This window comes from Octopus sinensis, linkage group LG24 (genome assembly GCF_006345805.1).
Source record: "Octopus sinensis linkage group LG24, ASM634580v1, whole genome shotgun sequence".
Classification (NCBI taxonomy): Eukaryota; Metazoa; Mollusca; class Cephalopoda; order Octopoda; family Octopodidae; genus Octopus; species Octopus sinensis.
Genome location: NC_043020.1, coordinates 19451466 through 19476766, shown reverse-complemented (window position 1 = coordinate 19476766; position 25301 = coordinate 19451466). Strand labels below are relative to the sequence as shown.

At 39.8% G+C, this 25301-nt stretch overlaps 1 protein-coding gene across 1 annotated transcript in view; it reads right to left on the bottom strand.

Annotated features, from left to right (window-relative positions):
- Positions 1–22700, bottom strand: part of LOC118767823 (RB1-inducible coiled-coil protein 1-like) — a 39387-nt gene extending 16687 nt beyond the window's left edge. Inside the window, exons 1-7 of the mRNA XM_036513089.1 lie at positions 22605–22700; positions 22097–22192; positions 20309–20407; positions 19202–19297; positions 9217–9351; positions 5747–5851; positions 3355–3479 (exon numbers count right to left, since the gene is read on the bottom strand). Of these exons, the coding sequence (XP_036368982.1) occupies positions 3355–3479; positions 5747–5851; positions 9217–9351; positions 19202–19297; positions 20309–20407; positions 22097–22192; positions 22605–22700 (752 nt within the window). The remainder of the gene's footprint in view (positions 1–3354; positions 3480–5746; positions 5852–9216; positions 9352–19201; positions 19298–20308; positions 20408–22096; positions 22193–22604) is intronic.
- Between the last annotated feature and the right edge of the window lie 2601 nt (positions 22701–25301).

Below are 25301 nucleotides of genomic sequence, written 5' to 3'. Positions count from 1 at the left end.
CTCTCTTGCGGCTGTTTTTCAAGGTACAGCATGAAGATACTCCAATGTTAGTTTTCTTGGAGCCAGAAGTAGAGATTAATAACACTGGAGTATCTGCACGCCGTCCCTTGGAAAACAGCCGCAAGAGAGGTAAGCCGTGTTCATTGTGAAAGAAAATGAGTCAAGTGAATTCCATCAGGAATCATAACAGAAATGTTATGATTTATACGGAAGGTGATACATGTAGAAATTCCCATTTGGTGTTCGCAGCAGGATGCACGAAACACAACTTAATTTATGTTGGTTGTATGACAGAACAATTAAACGAAAGATTCAATGGGTACAGGTATGTCATCAGGCACAATAATAGTAGTTCGATAGAACTTGCCGAACATTTTACTTCAAACGGCTGCAATTTTGAAAAAGACTTGAAAGTGCATATTCTCAGAAAAATATTCTGAATCTGATACACTTTCAATACTCAAAATGCATGAGGAGACGCCTTGGGGAACTACCTTGATAGAGATGGTGTCTCGATAAAATAACAGGAGAATTTCATCAAATTTACACGAAACTGTTTGATTAAATATTCTTCTTTTTCCTTGTCTTTTTTCCTTTTTTTTCTTTCTTTTTCTTTTCGCCAGTTGAAAAATTGAAACTTAAAGACTGATAATGTCTTTCCATCAATGTATGGACGCTGGTTGCTCTCGTTCATATTTTAGATTTGAATTTTTATCTCTTTTCATTTTGAACTCGACTAAAACAGATTTCCTGTCAAAATATCTTTCAATTAATAAAATATCTATTACAATCGCATCGTTCTCTTCGTACTGTTTACCTGTGTGAAGAGTTACTTTAATCCGAACCTATTGTTGAAAGCACATGTATTTCTTCTCTCTCTCTCCCTCGCTGTTCCTCTGTCTTTTTACCATCACTCTCTCTCTATGTCTCTCTCTCTCCCTCCCTCTGTCACTTTCTTCACTACTTATGAAGATTACTTGTTGACATCGTAAAATTCTTCAGCTGGAATCACACTTTCACAGACCAATTCAAACAGTAAGCTAGTTTTTCGTTAGATTCAGATTAACGCTTCTCCTTCCTTCTTTGGTTAAATCTTAAATTTACAGGTGGGCAGTGAGGAACGCTGCAGTAGGCATCTTCTCTTGGCGGTGATGCGCCTGCCCTTCCCACCCCTCTACGCTCTTCCCTAATGTTCAATATCTACCTACCTCACTCCTAAGCTGCCCCCTACTCTCCCTATCAATATAAATATATTATACTGAACGTGTTGTGTTAAATGGCCCCTTCCCTAGTTGATCTTCCTTTTCTTTTCTTTTTATCTATTTTTCTGTCTCTCTTTCTCTCTATATATTTCATCTACTAGCTGTCAATGCCGGGGTGGTGAGGGGAGTTGATCACCCATCAGAGGACAGGTCTTGCGTAGGCCCAGTGGCCTACGCAGGACCTGTCCTCTGATGATCAAGCGCGACTCCTTCGCCAAACCAAGATAGGAGTGAGAAAAGGCGGGTATCTGGCACCTTCAAATAACCAGTTGCTCCGGGTAGGCGGTACTCGTTAACCTTGAAATGGCAAGCAGCCTAGGAAAAGGAACACTCTGAATTCAAAACCAGGAGAGCAAGGCCCCTGTCGCCTTGGCGGACTACCTTTACAGAGTTTGTAGTAACCTAAAAACACACCTCATTTATGAGTGAAAATGTCAAGCAAAATAGATGACGATAAGGGTGTGAACGGGACTGGAGCCAATGGTGAGGGTGCCGCAAGTGCCCCACTGTGCAGCAGGGTGGGCCCAGTCGTAATCTAGCAACTGCTAGCCTTGCTACGAAACAAGTGGTGTAAACAAGTAAACATGATGGTTATGGAGTGTTACTACTGGGGCACCCCAGTGGATGCCTGTCAGAGGATACAGAAAATGAATGCACCGTGAATGGAGGGCAATGGAACTGTTTGAAATTACTGAGCAGAGATTGTATGACCAAGCAAGAGCAATAAGAAGGAATGGAAGGTTAAGAGAATTGGGCATACGAGAAACGAAAGTGTTATAGTGGAAGAGATGAACAATTGTTTGCAAGAATATAATACCGTGAATTGGAAAAGAATTGAGATTAGTGACTACTCAAATAATGAAGATCGGTTAATAATAGACAGAATCTTGGATTTATTAAATACAGAAGGAACAGAATTTATGTTCGACTTTTAGAAGGCGAATCAATGAATTTTAAATCAAGAGACTAGTAAAGTCAATAATGTATCGAGACACATTGAAACAAAGAACATCACACAAACAAATAATCTTATGAATGCTACTGGTAGAATCGTGGCGAAAGAGAACCACAGGGGCATTTTATAAGCGGTGAGTGCTCAACTCCCCTCACCACCCCGGTATTGACAGAGAGTGAAAAAACAGCTATTGTGGCGGAAATTGAGAACTACTGAGAACAGAACAGCGACGGATAGAAGAGGAAATAAACAACCATTTTGGAAAAGGAGAATTTCTGAAGATATAAACTCCTTGAACAGTGTAGTGTCAATACTTATCAGGAAAAGAAATGGAGAACTTAAGAATGAATGGAAATTCGAAAAAGTTAGGAAGACGTATGGTGTAGATACAAAAGGTCTGAATATTGTAATTGGAGAACTGAAGCAGTGCATACATGCAAAAAGAATTAAAAAAAGCAAAGCTAATTAGGTGTGAACAACGGATTAAGCAATACCGGCAAAACAAAATTGTTTAGAACCGACCAACAGATTAATGATGATAAAAAATGTAAAAGATTAGTCTCTGCTTAGATGTGTTTGGAATTGCGAGGAATGTAACGTGTTTCCTGAAGAGAAAATATGGTTGGATGGAAAACTGAACGGAAAAAGCTTGGGTACTCTGGGTATCAGAAGAGGGATTTTCCAGGGTGATAGCCTAACTCTGTTGCATTTTGTCTTCTGCTTGATACCCCTGACCTTGGTACTTAGGAAAATGAACCTGGGTTAACAACAAAAGGAAAAATCCCAAACAATCAACCACCTTCTCTTCATGGATGATTTGAAACTGTATGGCAAAGATGAGACACAAATTGTGCGACTAAAGAAACATTTAAACAGGAAATGAACAACAAAAAAATCGAAAAAGCATGGAAGGAAAAGAAAATGTACGGTCAGTTTGCAAGAAGATTAGTCCCTGATTTTGATGAAAGTCGACACTTCTGGGATAAGACATGGATTGGCCAAGTTACGAATCAGCCGCCATGATGATAACATGGAATAATTTGTGAAAGAGAAGAGCATTAGGCCGCAAGGGGAGTTGAAACCTACCAACTATGATATGCCCCCACTCATATTCATAAGAATAAGGTTCGTATTTACCTCACTAAGTCCAGGTGAGTCTCATCACGAATTTGACGTGTATTAATTTCCAATTCCTTTTCTTTTATTTGTTTCTCTTTTTCATCAATTATGTGCTGAAGATTTTTTGTTGAATCTGCCAAAATCTGAAATACCATTTATAAAATCAATATTTTTCTTATGTCACAAAATAAAATTTCTTTTAGTGTTAAAAACATTTCAGTCAAACGGAGTCATTGAAATGGATCTGAAGACGCTATAAGACGTCTCACGGGCTCTCAGCATTGAGTGCAAAGTTTTAACAGCAGAAACAGCTGTGAGCTTATGAAAGCGACTATGTAACTCCTGTGTTTTTTCGCCATTCATTAATTGACACGCACGCGCACACACACACACACACACACACACACACACACACACATGTAGTTTGTTTATATATATATATATATATTAAATTCTCCAACTTAACGTGTAGCCAGTCATATGTGGCACCAACTAAGTCGAGGAAATTATCAGTAAGAGTAGTTGAGACCAACAGACAGACAAGGCAAATAAGAAGGCAAAATTCTTACAAAAAAACATTGTGTATAAAGAAATGCTGGAAGAGTAAATCTAGAACCGCAGATCCATCATCAGTCTTAACACATCCTCATATCTGCCATTGACTGCCGTCCTCCAACAACTTGTTTACTGTCCTCCCTACGTACTTCTGATCTCCATCTCTGTCACTGTATTCTCTCTCCCAACGACTCCTCATTACCCACCTAATCCACATATAATCTCTCTATTTCTCATCCATCGACAATTATATCAGCAATTGTGGTATGGAAGGTGTTTATAAACCACACAAAAAAACTATTAAATTCACTTCAACATTTAAATGGCTTATAAACACCTTCCACGCTGCAATTGTTATTGTTTCAGCACACGATCTCAGATCAAGTCACTTGCTATGCAAGTACATCTCCGTAGATACAATTATATCATTACTCTCCAATCTTTTTGCTTTGTATATTGCCGCTTATCACCTCCTGAACCATTCCTGTTTCTTCTCCGCCCCCAACTCACATTTACCTATTTCTTTACTACCCACAACGGGCTAAACACAGAGAGGACAAACAAGGACAGACAAACGGATTAAGTCGATTACATCGACCCCAGTGTGTAACTGGTACTTAATTTATCGACCCCGAAAGGATGAAAGGCAAAGTCGACCTCGGCGGAATTTGAACTTAGAACGTTGCGGCAGACGAAATACTGCTAAGCATTTCACCCGACGTGCTAACGTTTCTGCCAGCCCCGACCTCACACATACACCGCAGTCAAATGACTTAAAGAAATAAAAGAGTAAATGAGTAAAAGTGCATGCATATAGTTATGTGAATGTGTGTGTGTGTGTGTGTGTGTCTTTGTGTCTGTGTTTGTCTCCCCACCATTCACTACCGTAATATCAGGCCTGAATAATTTAGTCCTGGGTACCAGCTTCAAGTGAGTGACTACTTAACACACCATCACTATACTATATACTCTTTTACTTGTTTCAGTCATTTGACCGTAGCCATGCTGGAGCACCGCCTTTAGTCGAGCAAATCGAACCCAGGACATATTCTTTGGAAGCCTAGGACTTATTCTATCGGTCTTTTTTGCCGAACCGCTAAGTTACGGGGACGTAAACACACCAGCATCGGTTGTCAAACGATGTTGGGGTGGGGGGACAAACACACACACAAACATACATATATATATATACACACATACATATATATATATATGCTTCTTTCAGTTTCGTCTACCAAAACCACTCACAAGGCTTTGGTCGGCGCGAGGCTATAGGAGACACTTGCCCACGGTGCCCCCCACCACACACACACCTATATATATACATATATACGACGGGCTTCTTTCAGTTTCCGTCTACCAAAACCACTCACAAGGTTTGGTCGGCGCGCAGCCACTCCTGCGCTCATGAGAGTGAATACTATAAACGCTGATGGCATTTATTCAGTTTTAATTCTATGATTATTCACTTTCCATCATCATCATCGTTTAACGTCCGTTCTCCATGCTAGCATGGGTTGGACGGTTCGACCGGGGATCTGGGAAGCCAGAAGGCTGCACCAGGCTCCAGTCTTATCTGGCAATGTTTCTACAGCTGGATGCCCTTCCTAATGCCAACCACTCCGTGAGTGTAGTGGGTGCTTTTTACGTGCCACCTGCACAGGTGCGCTGAGATTATTGTGATTGTTATTATCATTGTTGTTGAGGTTGTGGTTGATCAGTTTAATCATATTACATTCAATCGTTAACATTAAAAGTTAACATTTAAGCAGGAGAGCAAAACTAAAAACGAACTGTGTAGGTTCAGTCCCGGGACCCAGTTTAGAGGTGTTTTTCTTGAAAGAAAAATATTTACCATTTCGTTTTCGCGTAAATCCTTATATTCAGCATCAAAACGAAGCATTTCTTCTTCGAGGGTATCTTTATGCTCTTGGGAAATACTCAGTTGGTGTTCACATTCCTATATTTAATAATAATAATAATAATAATAATAATAATAATAATAATAATAATAATAATAATAATAATAATAATATTGATGATGATAATAATAATGATGATGATGATGATGATGATGATGATGATGATGATGATGATGATGATGATGATGGTAATAAAACTATTAATAATAATAATAATAATAATAATAATAATAATAATAATAATAATAATAATAATAATAATAATCAGTCTTTAAGGAAGCTGACAAATACAAAAAAGAACTCATAGTACCTAACAACTACGAAGAAAAAGAAGAAACAACAAAAGCTGTAAAACAACTGAAATCCAAACAAAAACTGGAACAGCAACGGATCATGGTAAAACGATGGCAAGAAAATCCCCTCATGGCAAATACTGGGTTAAACTAAAGGCAAAAGGAATGGACAAAGCAAAATCCCAACAATGGCTGAGAAGCAGAGACTGAAGGATTTTTAATTTGCAGCACAAGATCAAACCTTCCCACCAGAAATTATCAATGGAGATGGACAAGAAACAATAAACCACATTGTTTCAGGCTTCCCAGTGCTGCCTAAGAAGGAATATATTCACAGATACCACAAAGTTGGGACCTATATACACTTGTAGCTATGCCAACACTATAGAATAACAACAGAAAAATGATGGTATAGGCACACACCAGAAAAGGTCAGAGAAAATGAGAAAGCAACCATACTCTGGGATATGCCAATACACACAGATAGAGAAATTAAGGCCAATAGGCCGGATATAGTTGTCAGAGATTACCAAGAAAAAGAAATGCTTTTTAATTGATGTATCAATACCAACAGATGACAACGTTTCTCTAAAAGAAACTTTCAAAATACAAAAACCTGGAAATAGAGGTAACTCGAATGTGGAATCTAGAAGCAGAAACAATTCCTATCGTAATAGGCGCATTAGGTATGATAAAAAAGACAAATACATAACAAAAAGACAAGGGCTAACAAATATATATAACGTACAGAAAAGAGTACTAGAGCACGGAAACGGTACAAATATGAACTAGAATAAGTCACCGAGAACAAGGAACATATACTGTGGGATTTTACAATCCAATGTGACTCCCTAATTGATGCTCGGAGACCAGATATTGTTGTGGTAGATAAAGGGAAGAAAAGGAATCCCAAATTATAGATATTGCAATACCTGAAGATGTACGCATAAGTGACAAAGAACTAATAAAGATTGAAAAGTATAGACTACTAAATGATGAAATTGCAAGAATGTGGACTATGAGGAGAGTGTCTGTCATTCTTGTAGGTGAAGGGGCACTCGGAGTACTAACAACCAACTTCGAGAAATCTGAATTGACATGAGAGCAGGGCAAACCCCAAAACTGCTTTTCTGGGGACAGCTAGGATTTGGAGATGGGTACTTGGATGTTGAATGTCTCCCGCGATAATTAACAACCAAGTGTCAAAGCTTATTATGTGCGGAATGAGACCCTGTGAGACCTCTGACAGTTGGATGCTGTCCGCTGTCACATAATCTACCAGAACAAACAAGACTGAACGTTCTGAAGAGTAAAACAACAACAACTACAACAACAACATTGATAATAATGATCTGTACTATAATGGAGAAAGTAGCTTACTATATGAAAGTATTTAAATTCTACATTGTCTAGAAACTTTTCAAAAACTCCCATTTTAATGTGTTTTTTATCAAGTCTCTTTTAACTCAATGATTCATTTTCATTCACTTATTTTTTCAGTCATTTGACTGCAGCCATGCTGAAGCACCGCCTTTAGTCGAGCAAATCGACCCCAGGACTTATTCTTTGTAAGCCTAGTACTTATTCTATCGGTCTCTTTTGCCGAACCGCTAAGTTACGGGGACGCAAACACACCAGCATCGATTATCAGGTAATGTTTGGGGGGGGGCAAACACAGACACACAAATATATATACACACACATACATATATACATATATATATATACATATATACGACGGGCTTCTTTCAGTTTCCGTCTACCAAATCCACTCACAAGGCTTTGGTTGGCCTGAGGCTATAGTAGAAGACACTTGCCGAAGGTGCCACGCAGTGGGATTGAACCGGAACAATGTGGTTGGTTAGCAAGCTACTTATCACACAGCCACTCCTACGCCTGTAAAACATTTTTTAATGTCTTACTACCTTCTCTCCCCACTGTCTCTCTCTTTCTCTCTTTCCATCGCTTCTATGTTTATATATTTCCAATAGTTAATTCCTTTGTTGAAACCTTCATTATTTGCGTTATTGTCGTTCATATAATGAACAGGAATTAATAATTTATGTACGCATAAATGACAAAGAACTAGTAAAGATTGAAAAGTACAGACTACTAAATGATGAAATTGTAAGAATGTGGACTATGAGGAGAGTGTGTCATTCTAGTAGGTGAAGGGGCACTCGGGGTACTAACAACCAAGATCGAGAAATCTGAATTGACATGAGACCAGGGCAAACCCCCAAAACTGTTTTTCTGGAGACAGCTAGGATTTTGAGATTGGTACTTGGATGTTGAATGTCTCCCGCGATAATTAACAACGAAGTATCAAAGATTATAATGTGAGGAAAAGAGAACTGTCCGCTCTCATATAATCAACCAGAAAAAACCAGACCAAACATTCACAAAAGTAAAACAACAACAACAACAACAAAAACAACAACAACAACAATAATCCTTCTACTGGAAGCACAAGGCCTCAAATCTAGGGGAAGGGGTTAAATCGATTACTTATTTAATCGACTTCGGCGGAATCTGAACTCAGGACGTAGCGGCCGATGAAATACCTTTATCTTTACTACCCAGAAGGGCTAAACACAGAGAGGTCAAACAAAGACAGACAAACGGATGAAGTCGATTATATCGATCCCTGTGCGTAACAGGTACTTAATTTATCGACCCCGAAAGGATGAAAGGCAAAGTCGACCTCGGCGGAATTTGAACTCAGAACGTAACGGCAGACGAAATACCTATCTCTTTACTACCCGCAAGGGGCTAAACTCAGAGAGGACAAACAAGGACAGACAAAGGGATTAAGTCGATTACATCGACCCCTGTGCGTAACTGGTACTTAATTTATCGATCCCGGAAGGATGAAAGGCAAAGTCGACCGCGGCGGTATTTGAACTCAGAACGTAACGGCAGACGAAATACCGCTAAGCATTTCACCCGGCGTGCTAACGTTTCTGCCAGTTCGCCACCTTAACAACAACAACAACAACAACAACAACGAAAATAAAAATAAAAATAATGATAATAATGATGATGGTGATGATGATGATGATGATGATGATGATGATGATGATGATGATGATGATAGCAACAACTAGTACCCCTAGAGTATCTAAGATGTTTTGGACTTCCTGTTGTGATTGTCTCTCATTCGCACCCATCGAATTGTCTAATGTTTCCATCTTGCTCACGAACCTCCTGTAGAGTCTGTCGTAGACGATCTTTAGACGATTTATCTGAAACGAGTAAAGAATTCATTTGACAGACGCTGCAATGCAGAACGGTAATATTTAAAATATGCAGTATTCTTGAAAGTAATATTTAAATGAAGGTAATATTTAAGATGACGAGAAAAGTACATTGCACCACAATGTACTTTTCTCTGACAAAACCAGTTTCTGAATGATTCTCTCGCCAGTGAGTAATCTCTTCGGCCAGTACATACAAACACACACACACACACACACACACACACACACGCGCGCACACGCGCGCGCATGCATACATAGAAACACATGCGTACATACATCTACACACACATACATGCACACATATACGTATGCATACATACGTACGTACACATACACATACATACATATACATACATACGTACATACATATATACATATATACATACGTACAAATGTACGTACATATATACGTTCGTACGTACCTACATACATACACACACATACATATATGCATACGTACATACGTACATACGTACATTCATACAAACATAATGCATACATACATACATACATACATACATACATACATACATACATACATATATACTACATACATAGAAACATGCGTACATACACACATACATACATCTACACACACATACATGCACACATATACGCATGCATACATACGTACGTACACATACACATACATACATACACATACATACATACGTACATACCTACATACCTACATACGTACATACGTACGTACATACATACGTACATATGTACCTACATACATGTATGCATACGTACATAAATACATACATACACACATACATATATGCATACGTACATACATACATACATACATACATTGACCTGACATAGCGATTTGGGATAGAGAAGAGAAGAGAATCTGTTGTAGAAATCAGCTGCCCGGGGGATGTTAACATAAAGCTGAAGCTCAGCAAAAAGAAAATACCTTGAACTATTGAGAAATCTACAGTTACTCTATCCAGATTACAAGTTCAGGTTTATACCTGTAATTATTGAGGCACCGGGGCATGTAAAACACTGCCTAAATACCAATCTTATTTCTTTACTGCCCACAAGGGGCTACACACAGAGAGGACAAACAAGGACAGACAAACGGATTAAGTCGATTATATCGACCCCAGTGCGTAAGTGGTACATCCGAAAGGATGAAAGGCAAAGTCGACCTCGGCGGAATTTGAACTCAGAACGTAGCGGCAGACGAAATACTGCTAAGCATTTCGCCCGGCGTGCTAACGTTTCTGCCAGCTCGCCTAAAAACCAATCTTGAGAAAGTAATCTTCTCAAATCGAGGAAGGAGAAAGTTGATTCGAAGACTAAGATTCAAGCCATCACTCGAACTTTAAAAAGTTGTAAAACTTTCCGAAAGTTTATCATTTAAACATATATCAGCATGTCTAGATATGCAACTATATTCATGAGAATACATACATAAAGCAAAGCATACGAATCTGCACATATATATGATGGCTGTAATTTCGTGTTCGAATATTGCCATCGCCTGATCGAAATTCCTACACATGCGAAGGCTACGACCAGCCATCTTTGTGACAGGTCTTACTTTTTTGAAGCGATGCCTGTATGTGATTATTTTTTTATAGTAGGGAAAGAATCTGCAAAAATCCCATCCCACTCTTTGAAAATGGACAGCATAAACTCGAAAAGAAGAACTGGTCTACATTATCGAATATTATCAGTGTCGCAAGTTTTCTCTCAGAATTTCCCTCTCCTAGAGAGATGTTGTGTCAACAACAGAGGAGCCTCCTAATCCCAGTAGGGCAACCACGCGTCTGGACACCAACCCAGGTATTTCCACATCCCTGTGGAATACATACATACATACATACATACATACATACATACATACATACATACATACATGCATGCATGCATGCATGCATACATACATACATACATACATACATACATACATACATACATACATACATAGAACCGGAAACAGAGGCTCTAATCTGTGCTGCCCAAGAGCAAGCATTAAGAACCAATTACATCAAATTTAGAATAGACAACACATCAGAAAGTGATAAGTGCAGAATTTGTGGACAAAGTGATGTTGCTGAAATTCTAATGAAGAAGCTTTGTTTCTAGCTTAGAAACTAGCTCTTTCTCTAGTGGCAAGAAATCTTGAAATAAAACAAATTATGATATACGTACCGTGCATACATACTTATACACATGCCATTCGTTCTCTACATAAACCATGCTCGCGTCATATCACAAGTCTAAGACAGAACAGTTTCACCTCAACTACCCCAGTCTCTGTAACATCATGCCAAAACACGGAAGAAATGTGACCCAAGCACAGCAACACTAATGGAAGAAGTCTGTGGACCGCAAGAGGGTTTATGCTGAAAAATAAACCTCATTGGGTTACATTCCATGAGAGTATCTTGGTCAATCTATAAACTTTTAGCCGACCATATATATATGTTCTGGTGAAGACAAAAAATTGTTGTTCTCAAATTTCCTGTTGAGAAGGATTTGCTTAGCCGTAAGGAAAGCTAGGCGTTCTGATAAGCTGAGATCGCAGCGTCTATTTGCGATGTTGCAGGAGGTTGTATGCGCCAGTTTAAGCTAAAATCTATTTTTTTATCCTTAAGTTCTCAAATGTATGCACTTAGCCCTGTTGAGTTAGCCTTATTCCTATTTCTGAAGCTGGATAGATGCGTTTTATATCTGAGAATACACATGTGCGAAAAAATGTGCTTAATTAAACTAGGAAACCCGCACTTAAATAATACTCACCCCGCCCTAATTACCCAACGAAACTAACCAATCTACCACAAGCAAACCTCTACCAGCGAATTTACCAGCGCAAGAATAAAAATTTAATGTAAGGATTACCATTTTGTTTACATTACTATCACATATGTATTAATTATTTTCGCATCCTAACCGATGCATCTATCTATACTCGCATTCTGAAGAGATTTACTTAAACCAGTAAATGAAACGATCGTAAATGTTACCCTCGACTCTTCTTCTTCTTTTTTTGTTATCAATTTAATTAAAGACATACCAGCGAAAACCACGAGTTTCCCCTTATTATCATATCCATTTTCTTCTCCTATATAACCTAAACTCCGGTTTACCAACCGAACCACTTGCTGCCGTACAATCTTACAAAAGACTGTACCTACCCAGCTAATAGCCAGGTGCGACTCTGGATTTAATTATCCCTTACAGGTATTAAACCCCTCTAACTTGATATCTACACTATATATATATATATATATATATATATATATATAATATATATATATATATATATATAATATATATATATATATATATATATATGCATGTGTGCGTGTATATGTATGTTAGTTAGTTAGTTAGTTAGTTAGTTAGTTAATTTGGCTCAAAAGCAAATAGCAAGGCCATGTAGGGGGACATGGAGTTAAGTACAGGGTGGTGTTCATGTAAAGAGTTCAGGCCACTTGAGGTCCAGGGAGGCTTTGAACAAAGCGGTCGTCGGCATCTTCACCATCTCGTCTGGCAGCTTGTTCCACGGATCCGCAACCCGGACGGAGAAAGCTCCTCTCCTTCGATTGAGATGAAATCGTCGCAGGTAGAGCTTTTCGGAATGACCCCGCAGCCGACGCTCCGGAGCAGGAGTGAAGAACAGCTCTTTCGAGAGGTTACACTTCCCGCTTATGATGTTGTGGGCGAGAATGAGATCACCACGGCGGCGGCGTTTTTCAAGAGAACAAAGGTCGAGCGTCCTCAGCCTTTCTTCGTAGGACAAATTTTTGAGACCATGAACCATGCGGGTAGCCAGCCTCTGGACTCTTTCGAGGTGCTGTATGTCTTTGAGGAGATAAGGAGAAGAGGCTTGAATCCCATACTCCAATATGGGTCTCACCAGCGTGACATAGAGTGGCAGGAATATGGCTGCTGTGAGCATTCCGAATGACCGTCGAATCAAAAACAGAATTCCGCGCGCTTTGTTGGCAGCATGGACGCACTGGGCCGAAGGCGAAAAGGAGGAATCCACCAAGATACCCAGGTCCTTTACCTGATCGGTCCTCTCCAGCAGCAGACGACCCGGCTCGAAATCAAGTTGAGTTGCAGGAGTAGAGCCGACAGGCAGATGACAGCACTTTGACACGTTCAGACACAGGTCCCAATCGTTAGACCACTTCCAAATTTGGTGGAGGCATCGACGAAGATCCTCTATACTACCGCGAGGAGCGACCAGTTTGATATCGTCGGCAAATAGAAGGGTGTGTTGCGTGAGGTCGTCGGGCAAGTCATTTATGAAGACTAAGAACAACAAGGGCCCAAGCACTGAACCTTGAGGCACGCCACTGCTCGCACTGGAGACGTCGGACCGCGAACCATTAACTTGAACTTGGAAGGAGCGATCTGAGAGGAAGGCACCAACCCATCGTACAATATCCGGATGGAAACTATATGCTTGAAGCTTGACAAGTAGTAGGCGGTGGTTTACCGAGTCAAAAGCTTTGGCAAAGTCCAATAAAACGATGTCAACAGCATCACTATCATCGAGGATGCGCGTCACCAATTCTTCCATTACTAGTAAGTTGGTCAAGCATGATCTCTTCGGCACGAAGCCGTGTTGGGAATCAGTGATCGAGGCTGTGTTTAGGAGGTGGAGCATCATACTTTTCTTAAGGATGGTTTCGAACATCTTGCTGATTATTGATGTAAGGGAAACCGGTCGATAGTTAAGCGGGTCTTCGCGGCTCCCTTTCTTGAAAATTGGGCAGATTATCGCTGTTCTCCAGTCTGCAGGTATAACACCCGTCGCCAATGACATATTGAATAGTCGTGTTAAGGGCTCGCAGATGACCGGAGCCAACGCTTTGATAACCCGTGGGTGTATGCCGTCAGGGCCGTGACCCTTGTTGACATCGAGGCCTTGAATAACACGTTTGACTTGGTCCCGCGTGATGATCAATCGAAGCATTGGAGGTACCGATCTATCAAATGGAGGGGGTTCACGACCATCATCTTGTTTGAAAATAGTTGAAAAAGCCTCGGCAAATAATTGACTCTGTTGATAAGGGTCCTCAATCGATACGCCTGTTGAGTCTACCAACGTTGCAATCTGGTTGTTCAAGCGGGAATTCCGCTGGACATGGGCAAAGAAGGTTTTTGGATTGCTACTGGCATTTGCCGCGATTTTGTATTCATAACTGAAGCGTTCTTTCTTTTCAATTTTCACGGCTCGGTCTCGTTGAGTTTTGTACACCTCAAAAGCTGCAGTCGAATCCAGATTTTTGAATTCAGCCCAAGCAATATCTCTGAGTCGACGTTCTCGTTTAACCTTCTTCGTCACCCAGGGCTTGTGTTTCTTCCTCTTGGGAAGTCCAACGGGAACTGCCTGGTCAGTCAAACAGATTACATATGCTTTGAGGGATGACCATAGTTCGTCAACTGAGGACAACGTCATCAGGGAACGCCAGTCCAGAAGCGCGGAAGCCTCGGTTAGAATTTCAAGATTAATTGCAGAGAAGACTCTACGTGGCAGCGAAGTAATCGTGGGCGTGGAAAAAGTTGTGTGCATGACGAACTTCAGGACCGCATGATCACTCTTGGCAAGAGGGGCGCACACAGATACGTCTGACACTGATCTTGGATAGCGGGAGAATACCAGATCTAGCATAGATGGCTGCTGCCCAGACCGATGCCTTGTCGGATATTCAACATGTTGCGATAGAAAACAATCTTCAGCCACGTCAAGAAGGGCCTGGCCGAACCGGGAAGATGTTGTACAAATTGATGCGGGCCAATCGATCGTGGGAGCGTTGAAGTCGCCTAGTACCAAGCAGTCATGCGAAGCTGAAACGAATCTTATCGCTTCGAGTAGATGAGCATCGTCCTGGGGGTCGGCTAGAGGCGGCCTGTAGACAGCCAACACGGGCAGGCAAAACTCAGATAGGCTCAGCTTGCAATAGACGGCATCGAATTTGGTTGTAGGTTGAGCATTTGTGGATAGAATACCGCAGGACGGTTTGTGCTCAGACTTAACATACACAGCAACACCTCCACCTCGCCTTTTTCCTCTGTCACATCTGAAAAGGACGTAGCCCTGCAGGTGGATCTCTGAGTCCTTTACTGCTGGAGTCAGCCAAGTCTCGGTGATAGCTATCACATCAGGGGAGTCGCGTAGGGCCAGTGTAAATAGTTCACTGAACTTTGGGAATAAGGAGCACGAGTTGGTGTAGACGATGCTGAGCTGTGAAGTCTGAGGAGCGGGAGTTGGGGAACAAGCAGAATAAAGGGCATCAGAGATAGCATCGTTGACGGGGGTATCAACTTCACTTCGATTTGCCCTCACATCACTTTCCCTGTCAGCACTACAGCATGGGACCAGAGGTAGGACTTGATTATCTGTCCATCTTGGATTCGTAAACCCTTCTCTCCCATTTGTTTCCGCATCTTTAGCTCGGATATCAGGTTCCTCCGGCGAATTCTCTCTCTTAGTGAGTATTCCTCGCGAAAACCCATATTGGGGTCCTCCCAGGCATGCGTCTGAGCTCTGTTCAGAAAGACTGAAGCCTCCCGATCAGAAGAAAAGATTACCTTTATTGGGCGTGGTCTAGTATCTGCGGTTGGGTTCGCTTGGAATCTTCCTAGCCGAGCGACCTTAAGAACACTGACATTTTCGTTCACAGAGAACAATTTTCCAACCAAAACGGAAACAAAATTAATGTCATCTTTTAGGCGGTTTATGCCTGTATCACAGGTGGATTCAGCCTTGCCATATATTATTGCCGATCTTGAGTGGGCAAAAAGTTCTCTACTATGAGCTGCGGTATTCGATTCTTCATTGGAGGATTTCGAAAGGGTGGTTTCATAGCCATCGGACTTATGTCGGCCTGTGGGGTCGATCGGAATGGATTTAGTGGTCATAATTTTCCCGCCTGGTTTGGAACTGCACTGCCTCTTCTTCGGTTTGGGGGAGCACCACTCCCCAGATGAACCCACATCGAGATCGTTCAGAATTGGTTGAGCAATGGCATTAATGGGAAGGACAAGTGAAGGAGAATCCAAACAGATTTTATCGTGATCAGGTTTCATAGCCAAATCTGCCCCTCTGGAGTTTTGACTACGTTTCTTCTTTTGGGGAGAACAACGGTCTTCAGGTGGGTTTGAGTCTACGCTCCTCGAACTAGGTTGGGGAACCTCCGGGACCGAAAAGGCAGATGAGGAAGAATCCGCACAGGAACGATCATGTGCAGGAACGACCGCCGGTTCCTTCGCCTTCTTTGGCCGCTTCGATTTTGTTCCCTTCGGTTTGGACGTCTCCAGGGAAGAAATCAAGGGTGACTCTGCGTCAACAGGAGACCGTTTATCGTGGTCAGGTTTCATAGCTAAATCCGCCCCACTGGAGTTTTGACGACGTTTCTTCTTTTGGGGAGAACAACGGTCTTCAGGTGGGTTTGAGTCTACGCTCCTCAATTAGGTTGGGGAACCTCCGGGACCGAAAAGGCAGATGAGGAAGAATCCGCACGGGAACGATCATGTGCAGAAACGACCGCCGGTTCCTTCGCCTTCTTTGGCCGCCTCGATTTTGTTCCCTTCGGTTTGGACGTCTCCAGGGAAGAAATCAAGGGTGACTCTGCGTCAACAGGAGACTGTTTATTCAGTAAGAGAGCAACAACAGACTTTAGGTGCTCAACCTCTTGTTTGAGCAACAGCAACTGTTCGTTGAGCTGACTATTGGTAGGACCATCATCTTGATGAGAAGCCCTACTTGCAGATCTCAGTTTCGATGCGTAGGTAGCTGACATGATGGATGGTTGACTAAAAACAATCTTCTATGGGCTCTAGGACAAATCGGGGTTAAATCAGGAACAAAAACAGGTGCAATCCTTGTAGGAGTAGGCAACAGCAGACAAAAACTGAGAGAGTTTGGGCTGAGCCGAATCACAATCCAAGATTGAAAGCAGACGGTGCAACGAGTCGGGAACCCTTCCTAATTGTCTGAAGCAGCTTTAGGATAAGGGATAGTATGTCCAAACTTTAGAATATTGATATGCATGTAACATGTTCCACACGATTAAATATCATTTGACGTGCCATTTAGTACTTCAATAATTGCATCTGCGCATGTTTGTATATGTGTGAATACTGTGTTTATGTGCGAGAAGGCACATGTTTTTGTCTATTGTTAAATTAGATTATTAATTTTTCTTTTTTTTTCTCACGTTTTTCCCTTTTAAAGTATTTCTTTTTAAAGCAAATTATACGTTGGAGGGAGGGCTGGGGGTTTGTTTTTATAGTAAATTCTCTTTTCTCCCAGCACAGAGAAAGAAAGGGATTTTTCGTTGGTGCCACCGGTATAATTCAGACACGGAGAGAGATATTTTGGTGTCATCGTCAACTTGAATGTTTCTAATTGTAGCGATAGTAGTAACTGCAGTAAATTCTGATAGCAGCAGTAGTAAATAGCTCATAAAGTGAGATGAAGAACGGTCGGTCAAATAGAGTTCAAATTGACCGCAACAGTGTTGATGGAACTTGTGAAACAGTGACCTTGACTTTGAGAAAAATCAAAGGAGGGGCCGACTATAAACAGTACTTGTGAATAGAGTCATGTACGAGCAGAGTGAACTATAAATAGTATTTTTTCTTTTCTTTTTCTTTTTTTTTCTTCTTATTCTCCGCGTGTTTAATAATGCAATTGCAATAAAAGGTATGTCAAGAAGAAGATAAAGGTTAGCTGGTGTTTACGTCCATACTTTTAGCGTGCATTTAATTGTGGTGTCATACTTTTAGCGTGCATTTAATTGTGTTGTTACAATAAAGGCATTTTACATAATCTGATACTCAAGGAAGAGGTGACGGCAAAATGTTCACACAAAAAATGGAGATATTTATGATTCTAAAATTTTTGTCCCAAACTGTAGGTTTGGAATTCTTTAACTTATTTTGAGGGAAATTCAAATTACTCACAGAAAGTAGTAGATCTTCCAGTAATTACAGTTGTTTATCAGTAATCCTGCTGGGTTGTATTTGTTATTCTGTGTCTTCTGTGTCTTCGGCCGCTGACAGGTCAGGAGCGGCGAAAACACGTGTATACATATATACTTTTATATATATATGCAAACATTTATATATATATATATATATAATATATATATATTATATATATATATATATATATATATATATAGTTGATATTTACAGAAACACAAAAGACGAAGACAGGTGTATGAACGACAAGCAGGTGTATTAGTTTGACGTTCGGGAAAGTGGGGAAGTATTTTACGTTTCGAGCCTACGCTCGTCAACAGAAATGAATAAGAGAAAATAAACAGAGAGTGAATAAAAAAAGAAACTTGTGGATTTAGCAATCAAGCATAGCGACCGGTTTGGGAAAAAAAGGTTTGATAGGAGAGGTAGAAAGAAAGGGAGATAATAAAATATTGGTGATTCCAAAACGAAGGTGCGCTGAAAACTTCTTGGCTTCAAGGGAATCACGAAATGCCTGACTGGAGGCCTGACATTCCGAGTTCTTTAACTGAAGGACCACTGCAACAAGTGTGTGAATTGAGAGAAGAAAACGAATAAAATTAGGATTAACTGATCTTCCTGTATTTTCTTTTACCGAAAGCCAGGAACATTTCAGCACCCTCTATTGTGTTTGTGTGTGTGTGTGTGTGTGTTTGCCACAAGCTTCTTTGAGTCTCTTTATACGAAATCCACTTACAATGGTTTGGTTGGACCCAGACTATAGTAGAAGACATTTGGCTAAGATGCTGCGTTCGGGGACTGAACCCAGAACTATTTCGTTTGGGTCAATCTTCTTAATAGCACAGTTAATTCCACCAAATTTACTTACGTTTGTCTTGAATACCTTCATTTGCATCACATGTAATTTTTCTATTTCCTGTTTCTTTTTGGCGATTTCACGAACGCGCGATTGAAGTTTCTTTGCCTGTCACGCAAAGTAAATATAAATTTAAATAAAAGGGTTTTTTTAGTTTCAGCCATTAGATTGTAGTTAAGCTGAAACACTATCAGCAAGTATTTTGGCCATCAAAACGACCCTAGCAGTAATTTCTGTCAGTTAATTATTTAATCGATTGTTTTTGTTGAACCACTAAGTTATAAGGCAAAGAAAGAGGCACACGACATAATACAATTTTTAAACTGGTGATAATACACTCCCATTTTTATACATTCACACTCACGCACACACACACCAGACATTTGCACATTTTCCATCCAAATTGTTTGTTAATCGAAAGAGGCGATTGCATAAATCTCGTGCTTAAGACGCCACACGGTAGGATTGAAAGTGGGACCGTGTAGTTGCGAACATCTGTACCTGCACTCTGTTGGGCAGGTTTCCTTAGTACAGAAAACCAAATAACAGCAAGGCACAACTGAAACTTATTTGCCATAAGTTTGTAGCGTAGCTCGGTGGTATCCTCACTGTTTGAGAGAGATCTTATTGGAAGGTCCTGATTGGTTGGTTCTCACATTGGCGCGAAATAAGTCAAGAGACAAACTGCGCCAATGCCAACCAATCAGAGCAGTGGACACAGCAGGGTCCAAATAGCGGCCAAAAGTTAACTGTTATCTGCTACGATGTTATTTCTAAGATCTCTCTCAAACAGTGAGGATACCACCGGACTACGCTACAAGTTGTTTGCCCATTAAAAATACTCTGTGGTAAACATATTTATATTCTATCTGTGTGTACAACACAATAAGTATAGATTCGAACTTCTGGCTATGCGGCTTATCTGAGTAATTTAACATTACAGTTCTTACCGTTCACCCAACAGGAGAGTAATAACAAAAACACTAAAAGAGGTGTTGTCATTCAAGCTGAGGCGAGTTAAATGCTTTCTGTAGCAAACTGCTTTAGCTTGTCATTCATTACGCGTGTAGGAAGATTGCTGGAAAAGTTTTAAACATGAATGCAACCAAATTTACTTACCTCTCTTCTCGTATTTATCGCATTTATCTCGCTCATCGTTTCCTCTGCTTTCTGTTTCTCAAAAGTGAGCAGATTCACATGAGCTTGAAGTGTTACTATCTGCCAAAATTAAAATAAAACCTTTTATTCTTTACTAGTTTTAGTCATAGAATTACAGATATGTATGAGTTTTACTGTCCCCGCCTGTTTATATATTTATTTTTTATGCGCCCTTTTCAAGCCTAGCCAGGCTCATGGGCCCGGTTTCCCGGTTTCTGTGGCGTATGTGTTTCCCCCAGCCGGACGGGATGCCAGTCCATCGCAGCGTTACCCAAGAAACAGGAAGAAAGAGTGAAAGAAAGTTGGGGCGAAAGAGTACAACAGGGGTTGCCACCACCCCTGCCGGAACCTCATGGAACTTTAGGTGTTTTCGCTCAATAAACACACACAACGTCCGGTCTGGGAATCGAAACTGCGATCCTCCGACCGCGAGTCCGCTGCCCTAACCACTGGGCCATTGCGCCTCCACATTCCCTGCCTGTTTAGACTATTAAATTAACCCTAATACTTATTTATCTCCGGAATGTTTTATCGAACACTATTTGTCGATTCACTAGATGACAAAACAAGAAGGGACACAACAAGGGACACGACTTGACCAGTTTTTGGCCAATGTTAATATAAACATGCGCACGCGCGCACTCACTCACACATTTCACTCATTCACACACACACACACACACACTCATTCACACACACACACACAGGTGCAAGGATTAGAGAAAGACGATTCCGCAATTTTTTGCCGAACAACCTATACAGATGATTTGTTTATAGCGATCAAATGTTTGTGATGCTCCTTACCTCTCTTCCTCCACCAAATTTGACATTACCTGTACAGGTGCACGGTGTGCCATGCGTCAGATGTCGAAGTGGTCTCTGTTTTACTCATCCATTTTGTGCTGTCCCTATCCTCATGTACCACCCTTTCAATCCAGTTACCTTGTGTCTCCTAATATTCTCTCACTCCATTCATCTTCACATTCTCATCCCCCCTCTCTCTCTCTTTCATATATTCTCACCTTTTGGTTACGCTGCTTATAACAAATGAGGACATTGCAAAGTGATAATGACCTTTACATGACTTTAGGCTAGTTTACTGCGCTGGTGCCATAATAAGATGTACCTAGTACACTTTCTAAAGTGATTGGAGTTTTTAAAATGCTTCCAGTTCTTTGTAACTCATATTAAAACTGAAACGTATGAATCATGGCTTTCTGATACATCTTGAAGGGTTACAGTACAGCGTATGAACTACATTGGACATCCACGGTTTATCTAACTCATGCAGCTTGGATTGCAGACGTAATGATTATGATTATGAATATGATACTAAAAGGACATCTGCACTTTTTCTATCGATGAAATTCTCCTCACAAAGTATTAATCAATCCGTAGGTAAAGAGAAGTTCCCTGCTCCAAGTGTTGTGCAACCCCGTGCTGTGCAAGTGGAACACCCCGTAGCGGCAAATTCACAACCAAACTGCATCAGATTTCTTGGAACGTTCAACACTTGAATCTCCTTACTATGGGAAACTACATCTCAGTGACTAAGGATTGGGACTTATTCATTACAGCATGCTTGTTCATCAAAATACTCTGTGGTAAACAAGATAAAGAATAAAGAGGTGATGTTACTTGGGTTGCAGGCAGGTAAATGCAATTAGCAGACAAGTGACTGAACCTCATTACAACACAACTTCTTTGTAGATTGATAGGGATACAGAAAGGGAATCTAAACCGACTTACCGTTGTCCGAAGATTATTCATTTCTTCCTTACATCTCTGTTCATTTTCCTGTTTTCTTATATTAACTCGACGAATTTGATCTTGAAGCGCAAGTATCTGTTGGTCAAAATATTTTATTCTATTATTGGTTTCAGTCATTAGAATATGGCTATGCTGGGCCACTGTTTTCAAGGGTTTGGGAATACAAATAGATCCTAGCAGGTACCAAAAGAGACTATGCAAGGGTATGTTTCTTGTAGACTTGAAGATTGTAACATTGACATGTAGGGAAGCCACTTTTCGACTTGTGATCGCTACTTCACATCACTCTTCGAAGGCTATGCATTTGCAATTCAAGAACAGGGGAGCGAGATGAAGAAAAAAAAAAGAGCAAGTTAATATTTTTATTTGGGTTAAGGACAGATAAATATAGTCAATAGCTCTGTGGCGTATCCTCTCAGCTATTGGACATCTAGAAAGATTGATGGAAATATAATTTTTTAAAATGAATGCAACCAAATTTACTTACCTGAGCTTTGAAGCTAGTAATGTCTAATTCATATAATTTTTTTGCTTCAGTTTTCTCTTCATTGACCCGACGTGCATGGGCCCTGAGTTTCTGCATCTGTCAAACAAAGTTAAAATAAATTCCTTTATTATATATATCCTATATCCTATATCCTATGGTTATATATATATATATATATATATATCCTATATCCTATATCCTATATATATATATATATATATACATATATATATATACATACTACTAATATAGGATGAAGTTTTTTTACAGAAAAAAATTCCATCAGAATATATGGCAGCATATTACAATACCTTTAAGGTTAAAATTATAAACAACTTATAAATAAGAGCTAAAGAAAATTATTTCTATGTCAATATGCTGATAATCAGACTTTTAAATCGTCAATTTCCACATATTATTTACTCGCTACAGAAAATACGTAGAGCTGAAATCGAGGAAATCGTGTTTTCTGTAGCGAGTAAATAATATGTGGAAATTGACGATTTAAAAGTATGTTATCAGCATATTAGCATAGAAATAATTTTCTTTAGCCCTTATTTATGAGTTGTTTATATATATATATATATATATTATATATATATATATATAATATATATATATATATATATATATATATGATATTTCATAATTATACACATAATTATAACAAGGGATTGGCTATACGCCTCACCACGCACTGTAGAAAATGAGGCCAAAGGCCACTATTACCACCTGATGATAGCAATAGGTAATATTAGGTAATATGTTTTACTTTAAGCTTGAAACAGGATTCTTGTACGCGGTTAACCAAAAGTTGTTGATTCATTATTTTTCTTTTGCTCGCCTACAATATAGTGTGTTATTCTCAGAGATTTAAAGGTGGTAATAGTGGCCTTTGGCGTCTATTTCTTCAGTGCGTGGTGAGGCGTATAGCCAATCCCTTATTATATTATGTATATGATTATAAAATATTTTGTAAAATTTACCTGTGAGGTTTTATTTCCGTGCTGACCACCTGGTAAAATTATTAATGATTTTACCCCTTATTATAACACCCACCCATATATATATATATATATATATATATATATATATATATATATATATATATATATATTATATATATATATATATATATATATAATATATGGCTGACATAGAAGCCAAATAGTAAAAAAAAAACCGTCTGTTGGAAAAGTCTATGTGAATTCAACTAATATATATGAAACGACACCGGCGCCAAATCAATTTTGAGATGAAGGTCTGGATAAGTCGAATATGAATTTAGGGACTCTATTGTTCCAAACTACCTTTAAAAAAAAGAAGAAAAAACACATTATGAAAATACCAGGAATGTAAAGCATAAAACAAAAAAAAATAACGTTGTTCCCCGTGTATACGAATATATGTATTTATACATACTTGATGGCTGCCGCCCAATTTCGAGCAATGCCATTGCTTGATTGTTCTCTTTAACAAGAACAGAACAGACAGGTGTGGCTTTTCAGCTCTGTTAGGGACCTACACTCTTTATCACGATGAGCGCCTCTTTCAGTAGGTGTTCAGAGGGCTTACTCTCCCCACCCACTCCAATGCTGACTCACACCTTCATTTCATCATGAAAATTTTTTATCGACTCAATTTACCTTTCTCGGCTACGGCCATCCATAACCGGTACTTTGTTAGTTATGACATAGCGTGTTCCAGTTGATCCGATCAACGAAACAATCTGCTTATGAAAGTAGTGTGCTAGTGGCTGAATACTCCACAGACACGTGCACCCTTAACGTAGTTCTCAGGGAGGTTTAGCATGACACAGAATGTGACGAAGTTGGCCCTTTGAAGCACAAGTACTAATCATTTATACCAGCTGATTGGACTGGAGCAACGTGAAGTAAAGTGTCTTGCTCAACGACAGTACGCGGCGCCGGGAATCAAACTCACGCCTTTAAGATCGTGAACCGAATATCCTAACCGCTGAGCCACGCGCCCTTACTTACGGCTAGTCATTGTATGTAACCCGTAACAGAGATGTTAAAAATGAATAGAACCTGATCGGCAAAGAAACGGGCAACCCTACCAAGTCTGCTTGGTAAGGAGCATGATTTTCTCTGGACACCAGACTTTGCTACTATACTGATCTGTCAAAAACAACCATAAAACAGCTTTCTCTCTTGTTAACAATAAAATCTTTATAGATGAAAACCTGGAAATCAAACTCACTGACCTCTTTGTAATGCTCTTCAACAGCTGACTTCTGTCGCTGATATAATCTATTTTTCTTTTCAATATGTAAATAAATTTTCTTAAGTAGATTTTTGAAGTTGTCATTCCGGGCCTTAATCGCTGTATCTACACACTTAAGCACCACATTTAAATCTAGTTTACATGTTCTGTAGAAAAGCCCACCTCTGAAAGGGAATAGAAGAGTAAACTGAGAAGTGTAAAACTTATTTCAAGGTGTTGTTTCATTGGTGTTTTATTTTGTCTATCTTAAACGTATTTGAGTTGTTTTGGTCTTTTAGGAAACGCTAAGACCCTTTTTAGCCTAAATTTCAATCAGAGAAAGGATTGAAAGTTTTATAAACATTAATAAAATTTATTCTTTGTACAATTTCATGTGTAAGACTGAGTTGATAGGCTACTGAACAGCTTGGCATCTTATATTCTGTCATAGGTGTCTGCAAGCAGAACCTC